Source organism: Corylus avellana, chromosome ca2 (assembly GCF_901000735.1).
Source record: "Corylus avellana chromosome ca2, CavTom2PMs-1.0".
Lineage (NCBI taxonomy): Eukaryota > Viridiplantae > Streptophyta > Magnoliopsida > Fagales > Betulaceae > Corylus > Corylus avellana.
Window position 1 is genome coordinate 3,355,723 of NC_081542.1, and position 20,617 is coordinate 3,376,339.

At 36.3% G+C, this 20,617-nt stretch overlaps 4 protein-coding genes across 4 annotated transcripts; all 4 read left to right on the forward strand.

Moving 5' to 3' along the window:
* Positions 1–711: 711 nt before the first annotated feature.
* Positions 712–3,430, forward strand: LOC132172793 (disease resistance RPP13-like protein 4). The gene has a single exon (XM_059584364.1). The coding sequence runs from the start codon at positions 712–714 to the stop codon at positions 3,274–3,276; it is 2,565 nt and encodes an 854-aa protein (XP_059440347.1). The 3' UTR covers positions 3,277–3,430.
* Positions 3,431–9,210: 5,780 nt separating this feature from the next.
* LOC132171707 (serine/threonine-protein kinase ZRK1-like) lies at positions 9,211–10,669 on the forward strand. The gene has a single exon (XM_059583094.1). It carries the CDS (start codon positions 9,380–9,382, stop codon positions 10,397–10,399), a length of 1,020 nt encoding a protein of 339 aa, XP_059439077.1. The 5' UTR covers positions 9,211–9,379; the 3' UTR covers positions 10,400–10,669.
* Positions 10,670–12,519: 1,850 nt separating this feature from the next.
* LOC132171698 (non-functional pseudokinase ZRK2-like) lies at positions 12,520–13,871 on the forward strand. Its single transcript, XM_059583085.1, has one exon. The coding sequence runs from the start codon at positions 12,691–12,693 to the stop codon at positions 13,690–13,692; it is 1,002 nt and encodes a 333-aa protein (XP_059439068.1). The 5' UTR covers positions 12,520–12,690; the 3' UTR covers positions 13,693–13,871.
* A 1,553-nt stretch (positions 13,872–15,424) lies between these two features.
* On the forward strand, positions 15,425–16,607 carry LOC132172856 (non-functional pseudokinase ZRK2-like). Its single transcript, XM_059584424.1, has one exon. The coding sequence runs from the start codon at positions 15,432–15,434 to the stop codon at positions 16,458–16,460; it is 1,029 nt and encodes a 342-aa protein (XP_059440407.1). The 5' UTR covers positions 15,425–15,431; the 3' UTR covers positions 16,461–16,607.
* The last annotated feature ends 4,010 nt before the right edge of the window (positions 16,608–20,617 follow it).

The following is a 20,617-nucleotide window of genomic DNA, read 5'->3' on the forward strand; positions in this document are numbered from 1 at the left end:
AATTGTAACGATTTAGTCCATCTCTTAAGCACAAAATTGTTGTTGGGTAGGAATCTGAAATGTGAGCCTATTTAAGGCAATGATCTGGTAAATGCTTGCAAATTCTCTTAGAAAATCAGTGACTGGAAAATATGTAATTTCTGCTTTCTTAGATTCTTCCATGAGAAGTACAAATAGCATTCCCATTATAACCCCATTGAAGTAATAAAATCTTTGTTGAAAATTTGTTTCTGACAATTTTTTTTTAATAAAAATAGGTAGGCAGAAAAGACCAACAGTAACTATTCTACTTAGGCGTGACCATAGTAGTACTTGTCTGCTGGGAGTCGCACAAGAGAAGCCTAAACGGTGGGAATCTCAGACGCTCTCTCAAGTTCAATTGAGTCATAACTTGACCCAGCCCATCAGGACATTAGTAAGATTCAAGGCAGCTAATTAGCCAAACTGCAAAATATGCTTTGGAATAGCTCTTAGATGCCATATCAGCTTATGCCATTCAACTCTAGGCAATGGTAATCTGGTAGCATTCCAAGCAGCAGGGAGTTGATATTTTCCAGTAAGAGAGGGAACTTGTCTGACACATTTTTCTTGAGGTAACCTAATCTCTGCCATTCTTGATTGATTTTCCTCCATTCTTTGATAATTCTTGCTATAGTATTTCCATTAAATGTTGAAGAATCATTTTTCTTATAATGATTGCTAGGCAAAGACATGGTGGATGCAATAGTAACCGTTTTCTTGGAAAAACTGCTTAATGCTCTTTCAGAAGAGAGCCGCGTTTTAAGCCTATTTAGAGACCAATTTAAAAGATTACAACGCGAGCTCCTATTAATGCAAAGCTTCCTCAAAGATGTTGATAGGCTCACTAGGAAGAGCCATATTCTTCGTGAGATCACAGCCACTTTGCGAGAACTTATTTTTGAAGCTGAAGACATATTAGATGATTGCCAACTTCTATTTATAAGGGATGATAAACTCCTTTTAAGTGGTTGGTTAATGTACATCCACCCGAAAAAGATTCCATGGAAATATCAGACTGGAAAGCGCCTCAGAAAAATCATCGAGAAAATTACCAACATCAAACAAGACATTGCAACTTTTCCCGGTGTCTCATTTTCAAACCAACCACAACCCGAATACGGATGCAATGACTTACCCCAAAGATGGAGCTCACCTGTGTACGATCATACGCAAGTTGTAGGATTAGAAGGTGACACGAGGAAGGTAAAAGATTGGCTATTTGAAGCAGATGGACCAAATGGTGGTATATTGGCAATTGGAGTTGTTGGCATGGGTGGGTTGGGAAAAACCACCCTTGCTCGGAAAGTTTTTAATGATAAAGAAGTAGAGCGGCACTTCGAAAGAAGAATGTGGGTTTCTGTTTCACAAAATTTTAGTGAAGTGCGGATTTTGAGAAGTATTTTAAGGAACTTGGGAGATGCTGGTGTTGGGGATGATCGAGGTGAATTGTTGAAGAAAATAAACCAATATCTCATTGGGAAGAAGTATTTGATTGTGATGGATGATGTGTGGTGCCGGGACAATGCTTGGTGGGAGGGAATTTTGGAAGGATTACCCAAAGGAAATGGAAGCAGTGTCATTATTACTTCAAGAATTAAGGAAATTGTACAAAAGATGGGAGTGAGGGTAAACAGAATCCATTGGCCTAAATTCCTCAGTAGGGATGATAGTTGGTTATTGTTTCGGAAGATTGCATTTGCAGCAAGTGAAGGTGAGTGTAAATACCCTGAGCTAGAAAAGATTGGGAAGAAGATTGTAGAGAAGTGCAAGGGTCTTCCATTAGCAATTAAGGTAGTTGGAGGAATGATGCTTTGCAAACCATCTCGATATCAAGAATGGAAGCGAATCTTAGACCATTTCCGCAATGAATTAGCAGAAAATGATGATTCTGAGAGAGGCTTGATGGCTTCACTACAGTTGAGCTATAATGAGCTCCCACCTCATCTAAAATCATGTTTTCTTTGTTTCTCTGTTTACCCAGAGGATTGTGTCATAAGCAAAGAGCAGTTGGTCCATTGGTGGATTGGAGAGTGTTTTGTCCCGCTAAGGAGTGGTAGATTAATAACTGAAGCCGGGGAAGATTGTTTCACAGGATTAACAAATCGATGTTTGATAGAGGTTGTTGATAAGACTTACAATGGAACGATTTATACTTGTACAATTCATGATATGCTTCGTGATTTGGTGTTGAAAATTGCAAACGAATATGCATTCTTTAAACAAGATGGAACAAGTTGTCGCCATTTGGGGATCACAAGCAATTTGGATTCCAAGCAACATCAAAAGTTACGGGCTTTGTTGTCAACAACCAAGACTGCTGAAGTGAACAAGATTAAATCGAACACTGCCAAAGCACTTTGCATGTCTCATTACTTGCGGGTACTTGATGTTTCCAAATCAGTCTTTAAAACATCCATCTCAAGTATTCTAAATCAGATTGGTTCCCTTCAGCACCTAGCATACCTTAACTTGAGCAATACTCATCCATTGGTTCAATTGCCACCATCACTTGAGAAGCTTGGCAACCTTCAGATTTTGGATGTGAGTCATTGTCAAAATATTAAACTGCTTCCATCTTACATTGTGACTTTTAAGAAGCTGACGGTCTTAAATGTGAGCCATTGCGGTTCACTTGAATGCTTTCCTAAAGGCCTAGGAAGGCTTTCAAACCTTGAAGTATTGCTAGGGTTTAGACCTGCAAGATCAAGCCAAGAAAAAGGTTGTCGCATTGGAGAATTGAAAAATTTAGCGAAACTCAGGATGCTGAGCATACAAATAACTCGAGCTGATGAGATTAGAGATAGTGAGGTCAATGCATTAGTAGGTCTCCAAGAACTGCAATATTTATCCTTGAGTTGCTTTGATAGTGATGGTAGCGACCTCATTACCAAGGTCGATAATTTCTCTCCTCCAAAGCAACTCCATGAGCTGTGTCTCCAATTTTATCCAGGAAAGATCAGTCCAAGGTGGCTCAACCCCATATCACTTCCTGAATTAAGGTTTCTTTCAATTTCCTCTGGTAATATTGCAAAATTCCACCAGAGCTTTTGGGGGGATGACAATATTGTCTGGAACATTGAGGCCTTGATGTTAGAATTTCTCTCGGATTTGGGAGTGGAGTGGTCGATGATGCAACGAGTTATGCCATTTTTAAGAATTGTGAATGCGAGTTGCAGTCCAGAGTTAGAGTCTTTCCCAGTTGAGGACTCTGGGTTTAGAGGTGATGAATGGAAGAAGGGAGAGCATGGAAACTAAAGCTAGAACAAATACAAGGGCAATGGATCTGATGTATTATTAATGTTGATTATGGTAATTGTTAAGCCTGTAAGTTATACAGTAATTGTTATGCTTGTAAGAAATTGGTTTCCCTTTTCCTGTTACAGAGAAAATAATGCCATTGGTCTGGACTAGTGGTATGCAATGTGTTAGTTGTTAAAGGTTTGCTTCCAATCGATAGAAATGCAAGAGAAAGAATATGCATTTTTTTTTTTTTTTTTTTTTTAAGCTTTATGTTGTACAAGTATGGCGAGAAGTAAGAAATCCATACTTTCTTTCTTGGTTTTTTTTTGGACTTCTTGGATAGATTGAAATATAATCTCATAATGATCAGCTTATGTTGTTGTTTCTTGCTTTCGGTCTTCAATACAAGGGAAAAATATAATTTACTACTAAGTATATTTTAGACTGTTGGACCGGTCGAAAATCATGTGAGTTATTTCTTTTTTTGATAGATGACTTCCTCTGTGGATAAGATCGTCACATGACTTGCTGCATTTGCTTGGTTATTTTCCATATAGAGGCCGGCTGCCTGGGTGAGCCTATAGTTGCATTACCAATTTTACCATATTTTCAGAAAGCATCTTCATTTTTTTAAAAAACAAAATCTTCTCAATGATATTTTCGAGTTTTAATCGTTTTTCAATAAGATCATCGCATAACATTTTTCGTCAAATTTCTAACAGAAATCAAGTGAAATATCTATACCCTAGAAGATTATAAAAAACTAAAAAGTGTTTTATTAACAGAAGAAAAAAAGGTAATTGTATAATAAGTCTCTGAGTCAACTCTCGAAAATTTTTAAATCCCTAAGTTTTTTTTTTTTTTTTTTTTTTTTTTTTTTTGAATTTTTACTTCCTGGTTCAATTCAAATGACAATAAAATTTCTGCCGTTAAAATTTTTTAACAACTGTTAGTCTGAGTCTCACGTCATTAAAATATTAATTTTTTTAATTTAATTTTAAAATTAAAAAAAAAAAAAAAAAAAAAAAAAAAAGAAGAAAGAGGACAGAGGTGGCAGGCCAACCCATTTTGCCTGGGGGTAGTTTTTTTAGGGTTTAGCCCTAGGGGGTGGCCAAATCGCCTCCCTTGGAGTGGCTGAATCACCCCCTTAGGCTCTGGGGGTGGTTCCGCCACCCCTAGACAAGCCCAATGGGGTGGTTCGACCACCCTAGGGCCAAATCCTCAAGTTTTTTTTTTAGGGTTTGGCCCTAAGGGGTGACCAAACCCCTTAGGCCATGGGGGTGGTTCGGCCATCCCCATACGCCAGTTGGTATGGGGGTGGAGCCGGTGTATGGGGGTGGCCGAACCACCCCCATGGCCTAAGGGGGTGGTTCGGCCACCCCCTGACGGCCGGTCTAGGGTTGGCTGAACCACCCCTAGGCAAAATGGGGCGGCCGGCCACCCCTGTCCTTTTTTAAATTTTTTAGATTTAAATTTGAAAATTTAATTAAAAAAATTTAATATTTTAATGAGGTGAAACGATGCGTTTTGACCCAGACTAACGACTGTTAAAAAATTTTGACGGCAGAGATTTTATTGTCATTTCGATTGATCCAGAGAGTAAAAAGTCGAAAAAAAAAAAAAAAAAAGCCTTAGTGATTTAAAATTTTGCGAAAGGTTGTGCCAGGGGAGACTTATATAAATTGCGAAATCAGAAAAAAATCAGTGAAAAAGAAAGACAAAATGGGCTACGATTATTCCCAACACTAAAATGGGCTATGATTAGGTGTTGTAGAATGAAAGTTGAAATTATTTTGTTGAAAGAAAGATGTTAGAGCATTTACGACACCTACCTTTTATCTTTCTTATATATATAAGAAAAATCTAAAAAATTCACAAATAACCACTTGGAGCTGCTTTCCTATATCTTTTCTATTCATTATTTTAACACAAAATATTTTTCTCTCTTCTCTTCCCTTTTTTTTTGGGATACGTGTTGAGATTTTGTAAAAAAATGTGAAGGTAAATATAAAATTTATATTTTGTAAAGAAAGAATATTTAATTGTTATAAAAAAGTATAAGAGTTATTGTAAGTTGAATTTGAATAGAGAAAAAAAAATATTTTGGTTTTTAATTTTTTTTTTTAAAAAAAAGTATAAGAGTTATTGTAAGTTGAATTTGAATAGAGAAAAAAAAAAAAAAAGTTTTGGTTTTTAATTTTTTTTTTTTTTTTAAAAAAAATTAAAATAAAGCTTGAATAGGACGCGCTTATTTTTTTAGGCTAATTCGTTTGTAAGTATCAATCGCTCACTTTAGAATTTAGATTTATGAGAAAGGAACCAACGAGAATGGAGAAAGTTGCGTCCAAGACGAGCAGAGTGGAGAGAGCGAGAGAGAGAGAGAGAGACATTACGCGTGGAACATGTTTGCCGAATGAATGGCCGGGACCCTCCAAAAAGTCCAAGAAAGGCCAACAAACAGCATTGACGAAGAAAGATCCGCTTACTTTTCACGAAATCAAGCGTTACTTTTGTGGACGGCAGGGGAAATGGGATTATAGTTAGGCAACTTTCAGACCCTCCAGAGCCGCGAGACAGAGGGAGGAAGGGAAGCATGCTACTTGTTAAAATATACCGAAAATATAATATAATTTTTTTGTATATTTTATAATTATGTTAATATCAAATATTCTTTATTTATGGGTTGATTACGATCTTTGAAGAAGCTCATTGCTGATCTTGTAGAAAAGAGAGAGAAAGAGAAAGAGAGCATTTCTTGAGAATGGAGGGCATGTGTTGGAGAGGCTAGTTGCCTCTTTTAATGGCAGGCCTATTCCCATCCGTACCTTCTCCTATCAACAGCTTCTCTTGGCAACCAACAACTTTGATCCTCGCCTTATTCTACATGTAGACGGGGGTTATCAAATGTACAAGGGTTCTTTTGAAGGCCGAATACTTTCCATTAAGATGGATAAGCTAAGTAATTTGTTTGAAAAGGAATTGTTCCTAACCGACATAGCTATTTCTACAAAGATGAGCGCTCACATAAATATTCTAAAACTGGTAGGATGCTATCTTGAGACTTCAACTCCGTCTTTAGTATTTGAATATGCTCAAAATGGAGTCTTTGCTGATCAAATTTATATCTCTCGACAACAAGGTACACCCATGGTGTGGCGAAGCAAGTTAAATATTACAAGACAGATAACTTATGCAATTGCATATCTCCATACTGCATTCTCACGGCCCATCATTCATAGAAATATAAAGTCGAGAAATATCTTCTTAGACCAGCATGATGTTCCCAAACTTGCGAATTTTGAACTTTCCATTTCAATTCCCGAGGGTGAAATTGACGTGGAAGATGACGTGAGGGGATCTTTGGGTTTCGTATGCCCTAGCTATTTAGATATGGGAAGGGTAATGGAGAAAGCCATGTCTATAGCTTTGGTATAGTTCTACTAGAGATTTTAACTGGACAACGTTCGTTTGATCTTGATCGAGCAAATGGAGATCACCTTTTAGTAGATCACGTAAGAAACTGTGCTGTAAATGAGATTGTGGATCCTGCAATCCTAGAGGAGGAACGAGGGGCTGGTTTGATGAAGCAATTGCAAGCTCTGCTGGAGCTTGCTCTCACATGCATACAGGTTGATCCAGAAATTAGGGATGAAAATTTAGAACCGCTAACCGCTTTTGAAAGTGGTTATTAAAAGCGGTTAGCGGTTAATGAATTTTTGAAAACCGCAAACCACTTTATATATATATTTGTGTGTTGCAGTATAGTGGCAATTATTTGTGTGTTGTATTTAATTTTTTGTTTAAAATATTGGTAAATGTTGCATTTTATTAATATTAATTACTTTTGGGCTCCTTCAATATGGGTTCCTTTTTGTAGCAATTCAGCCCAATTTGTAATATATAGCAACGGATATGGCTATTTCTGCAAAAACGAGCGCTCCCAAAAATATTCTAAAACTGGTAGGATGCTGTATTGAGACTTCAATTTTGACTTTAGTATTTGAATATGCTCAAAATGGAGTCCTTGTGGATCGAATTTATATCTCTCGACGACAAGGTACACCTATGGTATGGGAGAGCAGATTAAAGATTGTAAGACAAATTGTTCATACAATTGCATATCTCCACACGGGATTCTCCAGACCCATCATCCATAGAAATATAAAACCGGAAAATATCTTCTTAGACCAACATGATGTTCCCAAACTTATAGATTTTTCACTTTCCATTTCAATTCCCGAGGGTGAAACTCACGTGGAAGTTGATGGGGTGTTCGGGACTTGGGGTTTCTTATGCCCTAGCTATTAGACTAAGAAATGAGTAATTGAGAAAAAATGATGTCTTTAGCTTCGGTATGGTTCTATTTCAGCTTTTAACTGGACAAGATAATTTCAATCTATGGACATTAGCTTCCAAAAACAATGACATGTTGGGGAATTGTTTTCCTCGCTCATGGACATAAAGAGTTGATGAATTATTTGAGAAACCGTGTCTTAAATGAGATTGGGGATCTTGCAATCCTGGCAGGGGAGGAGGAGCTGTTGTGGAGCAACAATTTCAAGCTGTGCGGCAGCTTGGTCTCACATGCATAGAGGACGATCCAGAGATAAGGCCAACATTGATGGATGTTACAAAGAACTCAGACGGATTAAGAGGTTCATAGCATAATTTTTTCTCACTTGGCCCATCTAAATTCCTCTTCCCATCATGAGTCAATTTATATTATATTTTTGTTTTATGCTTAATTTTGAACCTCGTTTCGCTTGAAATCTAAGTTTGTATGTACTTGACATCTTCATTCTGTCTAAGTTTGACTTGATTTTATCATAGGTTGTTTGTTTATTCCGTTCTTGTAATTTTCAATTGTCTCTATCTTTTCAAAAGAAGAAAAATGAAAGTTAATTATGCAGTTGAATTTGATATCATTTTAGTTTTTAGAACTTGTATTGAGCTTATATATTATCTTGTGATCTCATATGTGTTGTTTATGTTTTCAAGTTTATTTGTTGTCATCTCCAAGAGGTAGCTAAATCGGCTAAGACCATGCCTAAAGAAGCGAAGGTCATTAGTTTAAATCTCCCTCCCCCATTTGGTACGAACATGTCAAAAAAAAAAAAAAAAAAAAGCCTATTTGTTGTCTTCGTTATAAACTTAATTTCATTTTGGATAGAATATGATAATATTTAATGGCAACGGAGTAATTATTTGAAAGAAAGAAAACAAGAAGAAGAAACGAAGAGTAGCTAGCGGTGGCCTTGCAAATGGCAAGGTACCCATGGCTAGCTAAGATTGCAGAAATGACTGTTAATTTGGAAGTAGCTTTTTTAAATTCTACATGGAAATTAAACTGCATGCTTCACCATGGTTAAAAGTAAATGGCATGCTAGCATGTGCTACATGACAATTCTTGTAATTTAATTTTGATCCCAACAATTCAGTCAAATTACCTTAATTTAAAGTGATATTACTGGGACCTAACATGGTGGGTGGTGCTTCACTCATGGAGATTTTGATAAAACCTGCATAATTGAAGACGAATAGATTGGAGAGAGAGAGCGAGAGAGAGAGAGAGAGAGAGAGAGAGAGAGAGACTTGACGCGTAGAACACGTTGCACAAATACAATGAATGGCGGGGACCCTAAGTCCTAAAAGTCCAAGAAATTAAGGCTAACAAACAGCATTGACGAAGAAGGCTCTGCTTACTTTCCACGAAACCAACCTCTAGTTTTGTGGACTCAAGCGCGAATCCAACTTTCCACGAAATTTCCTACTACTGTCGTGGACAAGAGATGGTTTGTGGGGGCGAAATTAAAGGAATAATTAATCTAGATTGCCATTTAAGCGCGTCATGTCATGAATACGACATTTAACCTATGCTTTTGTTAAATGGAGGGCTTGTATTGGAGAGAAGAGAGAGAGAGAGAGAGTTTACGCGTAGAATGTCCGGGACCCTCTCAAAAGTCCAATAATGGCTAACAAGCGGCATTGACGAAGAAGGCTCCGCTTACTTTCCACGAAACAAACCTTTACTTTTGTTGGACTCAAGGGGAAATTGGATTAAAGTTAGGCCACTTTCAAGCCCTGCAGAGCGGAGAGACAGAGAGAGAGAAAGAGAAGCATGCTACTGAAGAAGCTCGTTGCTGATCATGTAGAAAAGAGAGAGAGAAAGAGAAGATTTATAAAGAATGGAGGGCTTGTATTGGAGACTTTGGTTGCCTGTTGTAATGGAAGGCCTATTCCCATCCGTACCTTCTCCTATAAAGAGCTTCTCTTGGCAACCAACAACTTTGATCCTCGCCTTATTATACGTAACGTAGACCATTATCCAACTTACAAGGGTTCTTTTGAAGGCCGAATACTTTCCATTAAGAGTTTTAAGGCTTATGACGCAATGAACCACGCACTAATGGATTTGGGTATTTCTGCAAAGATGAGCGCTCACAACAATATTCTGCATCTCGCCGGATGCTGTCTTGAGACTTCAATTCCGAGTTTAGTGTTTGAATATGCCCAAAATGGAGTCCTTTCCAATCAAATTTATATCTCTCAACGACAAGGTACGTCCATGGTGTGGCAGAGTAGGTTAAAGATTGCAAGACAAATTGCTAATGCAATTGCATATCTCCACACTGGATTCTCAAGGCCCATAATCCATAGAGATATAAAATCGAAAAATATCCTCTTAGACCAGCATTATGTTCCCAAACTTGTAAATTTTGAAAATTCTATTTCAATTCCCGAGGGTGAAACTTACGTGGAAGATAGTGTGGTGGGGACTTGTGGTTTCGTATGCCCTAACTATTTAAGTACATCTAGGATAACGGAGAAAACCGATGTCTATGGCTTCGGTATGGTTCTATTAGAGATTTTAACTGGACAACGTGCAATTGATCTACATCAAGCAGATGAAAGTCCGAATTTAGCATATATAAGAAATCGTGCTATAGATGAGATTGTAGATCCTGCAATCTTAGCAGAGGATGCAATCTTAGCAGAGGATGGAGGAGCTGGTTTAGAGCCACAATTGCAAGCTGTCCTACGGCTTGCTCTCACATGCATAGAGGTCGATCCAGATATAAGGCCGATGATGGTGGATGTTACAAAAGAACTTAGGCGGATTGAGAGGTCTATCGGATGATTATTTTCTCAATTGGCCCATCTAATTTCTTCTTTCCATCAGGGGTCAATTTATAAGATATTTTGTAGTTGATTTTATTCTTGATTTTGAGCCTCGTTTCCCTTGAAATCTGAGTATGTCTTCCATTGATATCTTCAATCAGTTCAATCAGCCTGAGCTTTACTTGAATCAATAAGAGTGACGGTTAGTTTATTCTGTTTTGTAATTTTCGATTGTTTCTTTTCTTTGTAAAATATGAAAAACAAAATTTAATTATGCAGTTGAATTTGATATCATTTTAGTTAATTTAGAACTTGTATTGAGCTTATTATCTTGTGATCTCATTATTTATATGCGATGTTTATGTTTTGAAGCCTATTCGTTACCTTTTTTTATAAACTTTATATCGGGTAGAATATGATAATATATAAAGGCATACAATAAGATATAAGATAACTGAGAAAGTGCATTTAAGGAAAACCAGGTCCTGATGGTCTTTTTGTGAAGGTGAGCATGGATGGTGCTCTCTACTTGAGAACAGAGTCTACATATCAAAAACTATCCACTGCTCTTGGAAGATGCCCATTTGTTTACCCATAGTGAGATACTATTTTAGCTTCATCTTAATGATGGATTTATGTTACTACATACATTAATTCCTCTCTCACTTTCTTGAGAAGAATCTCCATTATGTACTATTTTGGAAAGCATTTTTTCTTTTTCTTGAAATAATAATAAGAATTAATTGATGTGATATAAAGATAAAATGTGTTTTGAATTTTTTTGTCATAAAAAAATGAAGAAAGTTGTTTGTTAGTGCGTAGAAAATAATTTGTTTTTTGTTGGAAAAAAAAAAAGAAAAAAAAAAGGAAAAAGAAGAAGAGAGAAATGCTTACATAGCTTAAGTAAGACTGGCAATTTTTAATACGACCCGAATACTTAATACAAATTAACAAGTTATATAGTTGAAATGTTAGACCCACATGATTGCTTCACTGGATCGGATATCACAAATCGTTGAGGCATGTTGATGTAGGGTGGAAATTAAACCCTACGAACTTTAATGTTGAGGATGTGAATTCGAAAGTGAATTCTCTCTGGGTAGGATGATGTAGACCGGAAAGCTAAGAAATTCATAAAAAAGAACGATGATTCGTACCTGACAAGTCATACTAAAAAGGTCATATCTAGAGTTTCAGACCTCAGATTGGAGTAAGCTTTGCGGCGTTAGAAAGCTATCTCAAATATCTACAAAGTCATGTTTCACGAGAGTTTGCTAAGTCCAATGTTTACTAGGTTAAAAGGGCCTCCGTTCGCAGGCCGTTTGCAAGCCGTCCGAACGGCCCTATGTTATTTTCAGTTTTTCATTGTTTTACATACTTTACTTTCAGTAATTTGGCTAACCGTCCGAACAGAAGTATGTCCCATCCAGACGGCCATCGTAGATTTGTTAAAATCGACTTTATTTCATATTATTATTAGGTTTAGGGTTTGGAGGCCTATAAATACATGCTTATAGCCTCCAGAAACGTAAATTTGGTTTATATATGAGTTTTGTTCGATAAAAAGTCTCAGAGTTGAGTTTCTTCACAATTTTTTTACAAACTTTAGATAGACTCTATCATTTTGAAAATAATTCAAAGATCTTTGATAGATTCAAAATTTAAAATTATTTATCCATTCTTTTTTTATTGTTATTCGTTACAGCTCACCAAGTCACGCTGCATCAAGTCAAATACTTTTCTTCACAAATTGCCTACAATAAGCTGGAAAGAAGGATCATCACAAATCGTTGTACTTGTACATTTGTATTTGCTCTCTCCCACTCTCTTGACCCGCCTTGTCATTGGGCCCGGCCTTGATCGTCATTTCCAAGGCTAGGTTGGGCCAGGCTCGCGCATAATCTTAGTAGTTGGTCTAAATAGTTTAATTGTAGTTTCTCTATTTTTTAGGGAAACGTTCAAGGTTCAGCCAGGCCACCGTGGGTGCAGGATATTATGGGCATAGAAGATTTTTATATCATTTTTTACCTTTTTTTTTTTTAAAAAAAAAAAGCCATGCATTATCAACTTTTAGGTCCCACCTTTTGGCTTCCAGATGGGAATGGAGAAAGTTCTTTACGCGTAGATTGTTGACCAATCAATGGCCGTTGACCTCCAAAAGGTCTAATAAAAAGGCTAACAATCAGCAATGATGAGGATTGAGGAACGCTCCGCTTACTTTCGACGAATTTGGTGGACGTAAAGGTTGGGCACATTCAATCTGTGGGGGGAGAGGGAGATTTAGATCAAAATGAGAGGATTTTGCTAAGAATGGCCGAAAAAAGGGAGAGAGAAAGAGCGTTTCTAGAGAATGGAGGCAGAGTACTGGAGGTGCTGGTTGCGGCCTGCAATGGCAAGCCTATTCCCATCCGCACCTTCTCCTATAAAGAGCTTAGCCGAGCAACCAATAGCTTTGATCCTCGCCTTGTTGTAAACAATGAAAAGTTGTATAATTGGTACAAGGGTTCCTTTGATGACCGAACCATTTTCATCAAGGAATATAAAGAGGCCTTCGCAGTGCCGGACATGGCCTTCGCCGACATAGCTGTTTCTGCAAAGGCGAGCGCCCACAAGAATGTTATAAAGCTGGTTGGGTGCTGTCTCGAGACTCAAATTCCCACTTTGGTGTATGAATCCGCCGAGAATGGAACCCTCAGCAGTCGAATTTTTGTCTCTGATTCCCCAGGAGCTCAACAACAACCTCAGCCTATGGCGTGGCAAAGCAGGTTAAAGATTGCAAGGCAGATTGCTCATGCAATTGCGTATCTCCACACTGCATTCTCCAGACCCATTATCCATAGGCATGTAAAACCGCGAAACATCTTCTTAGACCAACACGATGTTCCCAAATTGTGTGATTTTTCACTTTCTGTGACAGTCCCCGAGGGTGAAACTGATGTAAAAGTTGAGCTACTGGAGTACACTATTGGATACGTTTGCCCAGTCTATTTCGCTACAAGCAGGGTAACAGAGAAAACTGATGTTTATAGCTTTGGAAGAGTTTTATTAGATCTTTTAACTGGAAAATATTCCTGGCACCTACATAAAGTTGATGATGAAGATACGAACTTAATAAATTTCTTGAGAAACCATGATGTGAATAATATTGTCGATCCTGCAATCTTAGCAGAGGAAGGAGGAGCCAACGTGAAGCAACAATTGCAAGCCGTACTACAGCTTGCCATCATAAGCTTAGATCAAGATCCGGTAAAAAGGCCAACTATGGTTCATGTTACAAAAGAACTCAGGCGGATCGAGAGGTTCGTCGTGTGATTATTTTCTCACGCATGTGGTCCTTCTTCCAAGTTCCTCTGTAATCCATCAATTATCCGTTATGGGTCAATTTTATGTATTTTTGTTGTTGATTATAAGCTTGCTTGAAATCTGAGTTGAGCTTCTTTGTATCCTCATTCTTAGTTCAATCAATCAATAGCTGTGGGTTGATTCTGTTTTGTAAGTTTCATGTCTGTGTCTTTTTTTTTTTTTTTTAATAAATATCCTGAAGTTTGGAGCTCTTATTTTGTTGGTTTTCTCTCTATTAATTTAGGCCCCCTCTTTTTGTTTTTACTTGGTTATTGAAGATCTCTTGAGTTGCTTTTCTTTTTGAGTCTCATTAACTTTTTTTTTTCTTTTCCATAGTCTGTTTGGCTGATGAAAATGTTAACAGGATTCTATACTACTCTCTAAATTTTCAACAATACTCAGGTCATACGGATAAGTACTCAGGAATGCTGGGTGTATTTGGCAAATCACTCTTATTTTTAGGTTTTTTTTTTTTTTTTGAAATAATAATAAGAATTAATTGGTGTGATATAAAGGTGAAAATAATTTTAAATTTTTTGTAACAGATAAGTGAATAAATGAGAAAAATTGATGGCAGGACGTATTTGTCAAATCAAAATTTGGTGAATGGATGCTTTCTAAATTTACTCTCACTAGAGCTGCTAGTGGAGGATTTGCTCGTCCAACAATAAACATATTTTGCCCTTTTAATTAGGGATTTGAAACCTGATAAGCAGAGTGGTAACCTTAGGATTGTTGCCATTATATCACAATAGAAATGGTTCTAAATATAGAAACCTAAGCATCTATTTGAGTCGGTTGGTCCAACAATATCTTAAGTTCATTGCCCTTACATCATATACCATGTATGTGCAAAGTTAAATTGAGCTAGAAATGAAGCTTGGGGTTAATTTGGAGGCGTAGTACGTTGAAAGAATCATTACTTAAGATGAATTTTACATTGTTGGGACTGCTTCAGCTTGGTAGTCGTACTAGTGTTTGTTCAATGGCTGTCAGGGCTATGGAGAAATCCATGAATTGGAACTAACTATTCTCTGAAACTCTTGATTGCTTTGTGGCTGCCGAGTTCAATTAAAGACCTCTAGTTGTTTAAGGTATTTTGTATTTGATGAATCTGTGTTTGATTAAAGGCCACTTGGATACTATGCTTCTGCTGTTTTTGTTGACTGCTATAATGATTTGTAACGATGGATTTATGTTACTACTTACACTCTTGAAAAGGGTCTCCTGTATATACAATTTGTGCTGTTGGTGAAAACTTAATTCCCTACTTTCTCTACTATGCCGTGCTCATAGCTCAAGGAAAGCTCAATCTATAGTGCTCTAAGGAAAACTGTTGTTGTTCAAATTATTTTTGTGATTTAATTTTGTGTGGCACTAAATGGCCATGATTCAGATGTCATAGTTTTTCCAAATTTCAACGTAAAGCTGTCTAAATACTAGAATGGAAGTGGTCGTTGAGAAAGTTGCGTTTAATATCTTTGTCAATACGCGTAGGTTGGGTCAAAAAAAAAGGCCATTACGAGTAGATTGTCCGGGACCCTCTCAAAAGTCCAATAATGGCTAGCAAACAGCATTGACGAAGAAGGCTCCGCTTGCTTTTCACGAAATCAAGCTTTAGTTTTGTGGGCGGCAGGGGAAATATTGGGATTAAAGTTAGGCCACTTTCAAGCCCTGCAGAGCGGAGAGACAAAGAGAGAAAGGGCAGCATGCTACTGAAGAAGCTGGTTGCTGCTCGGAAAAAGAGAGAGGAAGAAAGAGCGAGAAAGAGAGCATTTCTAGAGAATGGAGGGCTTGTATTGGAGACTCTGGTTGCCTCTTGTAATGGCAGGCCTATTCCCATCCGTACCTTCTCCTATAAAGAGCTTCTCTTGGCAACCAACAACTTTGATCCTCGCCTTATTCTACATAATGACGGGTATCGTCAAATGTACAAGGGTTCTTTTGAAGGCCGAATACTTTCCATTAAGATTCATGATAAAGAGTGGTCCATTGAGAGGTTCGCAATGGACCATGCATTAAAGGATTTAGGTATTTCTGCAAAGGCAAGCGCTCACAACAATATTCTGCATCTCGCAGGATGCTGTCTCGAAACTTCAATTCCGGCTTTAGTGTTTGAATATACTCAAAATGGAGTCCTTGCCGATCAAATACTTATCTCTCGACGACAAGGTACGCCCATGGTGTTACAGAGTAGGTTAAAGATTGCAAGACAGATTGCTCATGCAATTTCATATCTTCACACCGCATTCTCTAGACCCATCATCCACAGAAATATAAAACCACAACATATCTTCTTAGATCAGCATGGTGTTCCCAAACTTACAGATTTTTCCCATTGCATTTCCATTCCCGAGGGCGAAACTTTTGTGGAAGATGTCGTGATAGGGACTTTGCATTTGTTATGCCCTTACTATCGTTTGACAAATAGGATAACAGAGAAAACTGATGTCTTTAGCTTCGGTATGGTTCTATTAGAGATTTTAACTGGACAGAGTTCATTTGATCCAAATCGAGTAGATGGAGATCAATATTTACCAAATCGAGTAAGAAATCGTGCTATAAATGAGATTGTAGATCCTGCAATCTTAGCAGAGGATGGAGGAGCTGGTTTAGAGCCACAATTGCAAGCTGTCCTACGGCTTGCTCTCACATGCATAGAGGTCGATCCAGAGATAAGGCCGACGATGGTGGATGTTACAAAAGAACTTAGGCGGATTGAGAGGTCTATCGGATGATTATTTTCTCAATTGGCCCATCTAATTTCTTCTTTCTATCAGGGGTCAATTTATAAGATATTTTGTAGTTGATTTTATTCTTGATTTTGAGCCTCGTTTCCCTTGAAATCTGAGTATGTCTTCCATTGATATCTTCAATCAGTTCAATCAGCCTGAGTTTTACTTGAATCAATAAGAGTGACGGTTAGTTTATTCTGTTTTGTAATTTTCGATTGTTTCTTTCTTTGTAAAATATGAAAAACAAAATTTAATTATGCAGTTGAATTTGATATCCTTTTAGTTAATTTAGAACTTGTATTGAACTTATTATCTTGTGATCTCATTATGTATATGCGATGTTTATGTTTTGAAGCCTATTCGTTGCCTTTCTTATAAACTTTATATCGGGTAGAATATGATACTATATAAAGGCATACAATAGGATATAAGATAACTGAGAAAGTGCATTTAAGGAAAACCAGGTCCTGAATCCGGATGGTCTTTTTGTGAAGGTGAGCATGGATGGTGCTCTCTACCTGAGAACAGAGTCTACATATCAAAAACTATCCACTACTCTTGGAAGATGCGCATCTGTTTACCCATAGTGAGATACTATTTTAGCTTCATCTTAATGATGGATTTATGTTACTACAGACATTAATTCCTCTCTCACTTTCTTGAGACGAATCTCCATTATGTACTATTTTGGAAAGCATTTTTTCTTTTTCTTGAAATGATAATAAGAATTAATTGATGTGATATAAAGATAAAATGTTTTTTGAATTTTTTTTCATAAAAAAAATGAAGAAAGTTGTTTGTTAGTGTGTAGAAAATAATTTGATTTTGTTTGGAAAAAAAAAAGGAAAAAAAGAAGAAGAGAGAAATGCTTACATAGCTTAAGTAAGGCTGACAACTTTTAATACGACCCGAAAACTTAATACAAATTAACAAGTTATATAGTTGAAAAGTCAGACCCACATGTATGCTTCACAGGATCGGATATCACAAATCGTTGACGACGTTGAGGCATGTTGATGTAGGGTGGAAATTAACCCCTACGAACTTTAATGTTAAGGATGTGAATTCGAGGGCGAATTCTCTCTGGGGAGGATGATGTAGACCGGAAAGCTAAAAATTCCATAAAGAAGAGTGATGATTCGTACCTGACGAGTCCTACTAAAAAGGCCATATCTAAAGTTCCAGACCTTGGATTGGAGCAAGCTTTGAGGTGTTGGAAAACTAACTCAAAGATCTACAAAGTCATATTTCACAAGAGTTTGCTAAGTCCAATGTTTACTAGGTCAAAAGGGCCACAAAGTCATGTTTCACAAGAGTTTGCTAAGTCCAATGTTTACTAGGTCAAAAGGGCCTCCGTTTGCAGGCTGTTTGCAAGCCATCCGAACAGACCCCTTCCGGAAGTCGCCATAGTAAAACCCGAAATGTCTGTTCGCAGCCCGTTTGCAAGCCGTCCGAACGGCCCTATGTTATTTTCAATTTTTCATTGTTTTACATACTTTACTTTCAATGATTTGGCTGACCATTCGAACGAGAGTATGTCCCGTCCGGACGGCCATCATAGATTTGTTAAAATTGACTTTATTTCGTATTATTAATAGGTTCAGGGTTTGAAGACCTATAAATATATGCTTATAGCCTCCAGAAACGCAGACTTGATTTATATATGAGTTTTGTTTGATAATAAGTCTCAGAGTTGAGTTTCTTCACAATTTTCCTTAAGGGTGTCAATGCGGGTGGTTAAAAACAGTCCGCTAACCGCTAACCACTATAACCGTTAACCGCTTAACTGTATTAACCGCTAACCGCTATAACCGCTTAGCGGTTAGCGGTTATTGGGTTTACTAACCGTAACCGCTAACCGCCTTTTAATATAATATATTTTTATAATTATAATTATAAAAATATTTATACATATAGCATAATCACTTGATCATTAAATCACAATTTTTAAAAAAAACAATTAAATCGCAATTTAAGTATTAATATATTATCACTATAATTTATATGATTATATCATATAATCACTTGATAATTAAATCACAATTTTTTAAAAAAATAATTAAATCGCAATTTAAGTATTAATATATTATCACTATAATTTATATGATTATATCATATAATCACTTGATAATTAAATCACAATTTTTTTAAAAAATAATTAAATCACAGTTTGAGTATTAATATATTATCACTATAATTTATATGATTATATCACATGATCAATTAATCATTAAATGATTTGATTATATAATAACAAATTATACATATATAATATGACATAACTCATAAGTATATCAATTCATACTAATATAACAATTAAATATTTAGAGACTTATTTCCAATGTATGTTATAAATTTATAAGTCTATATATGTTATAAGGATTTATATAAGTCTACATATGCATATGAATAATATAAATGTATAATATCAATACTTAATCATATGATTCAATGACAATTTAAATACTTTATTCAAGACTTCAAGTGAATCATATTATTAATGTACAATGATGATATGATTCGTATAATATCAAATTAAGTAATTGACATTGGATTAAACAATGACCAATGTGTTACTTATAAACACAATTTAAGTATTAATGTATTATCATTATATGTTGTAATAGTTGCCTGAATTCTGAAATTTTTTTTATATGTTGTGTTGATTTTTTTTTTTTTTTTTTTATGTTGTTTAAAGTTAACCGGTTATGATTTAATATTTAAGAAATTTTTTTTAAAGTACAAGAAAATGTAAATTTTAGGTCAAATATTTTTGATTTTTAAATACAGGCTCTTTTTATAGCAATTGGCCCCAAGAAGACACTAAAAATAAAAATTAAAAAAAAAATAAAAATAAAAAAAATAAAAAAGAAAGAAAAAAAAAGAAGAGAGGGTAAAAAAAAGCCCAAAACAAGAAGCCCAAAAAGCCCTAAAAAGCTAACAAAAAGCCCAATTTTGAAAAAGCAGTTAGCGGGCGGTTATTTATTTCACTAACCGCTAACCGGCGGTTAACCGCTAAGTGGTTAGCGGTTAGTGAAATCTACTAACCGCCTTGACACCCCTAAATTTTTCCTTCAAACCTTAGGTAGACTCTATCGTTTTGAGAAGAATTCTTAAATCTTTGATAGACTTAAAATTTAAAATTATTTATCTATTCTTTTCGTATTATTATTCGTTACAGCCCACCAAATAACGCTGCATTAGGTCAAATACTTTTCTTCACAAATTGCCTACAATAAGCTGGAAAGAAGGATCATTACAAATCGTTGTACTTCTTAAATCTTTGATAGACTTCAAATTTAAAATTATTTATCTATTCTTTTCTTATTATTATTCGTTACAGCCCACCAAGTAACGCTGCATCAGGTCAAATACTTTTCTTCACAAATTGCTTACAATAAGCTGGAAAGAAGGATCATCACAAATCGTTGTACTTGTACATTTGTATTTGCTCTCTCCCACTCTCTTGACCCGCCTGGTCATTGGGTCCGGCCTTGATCGTCATTTCCAAGGCTAAGTTGGGCCAGGCTCGTGCATAATCTTAGTAGTTGGTCTAAGAGCATTCCCAATGGAAGAGCCAAATGTTACTTTTATCTAGAATAGCTCTTCAAATGTTCAAAAAACCTCCCGCATTGGATGAGCCAAAAATATATGTAAAATAGATATTTGATTAGAAGAGCTAAAAAAAAAGTTAAATGTAGCAGCACTTTTTAAGGGAGCCATTTTATTTTTTAGTGTTTCTCTCTCCTGCTTTATCTTTTTCCCAAATCTTTTCCCACCTCTTTTTTAGAAATACAGCTAATCGGATGTGGAGACACTTAAAAATGGCTTAGCTAAATTAGATAAAAGTGAGTTTTGAAGAGCCATTTTACATAAAAATATGGCTCTTCCATTGGGAATGCTCTAAATAGTTAATTGTAGTTCCTCTATTTTTTAGGGAAACGTTCAAGGTTCAACCAGGCCACCGTGAGTGCAGGATATTATGGGCATAGAAGATTTTTATATCATTTTTTAGCATTAAAAAAAAAAAAAGCCATGCATCTTCAACTTTTAGGTCCCACCTTCTAGGCTTTTAGCTTCCAGATGGAAATTGAGCAAGTTCCTTACGCGTAGCTTGTTGCCCAATCAATGGCCGTTGACCTCCAAAAAGTCGAATAAAA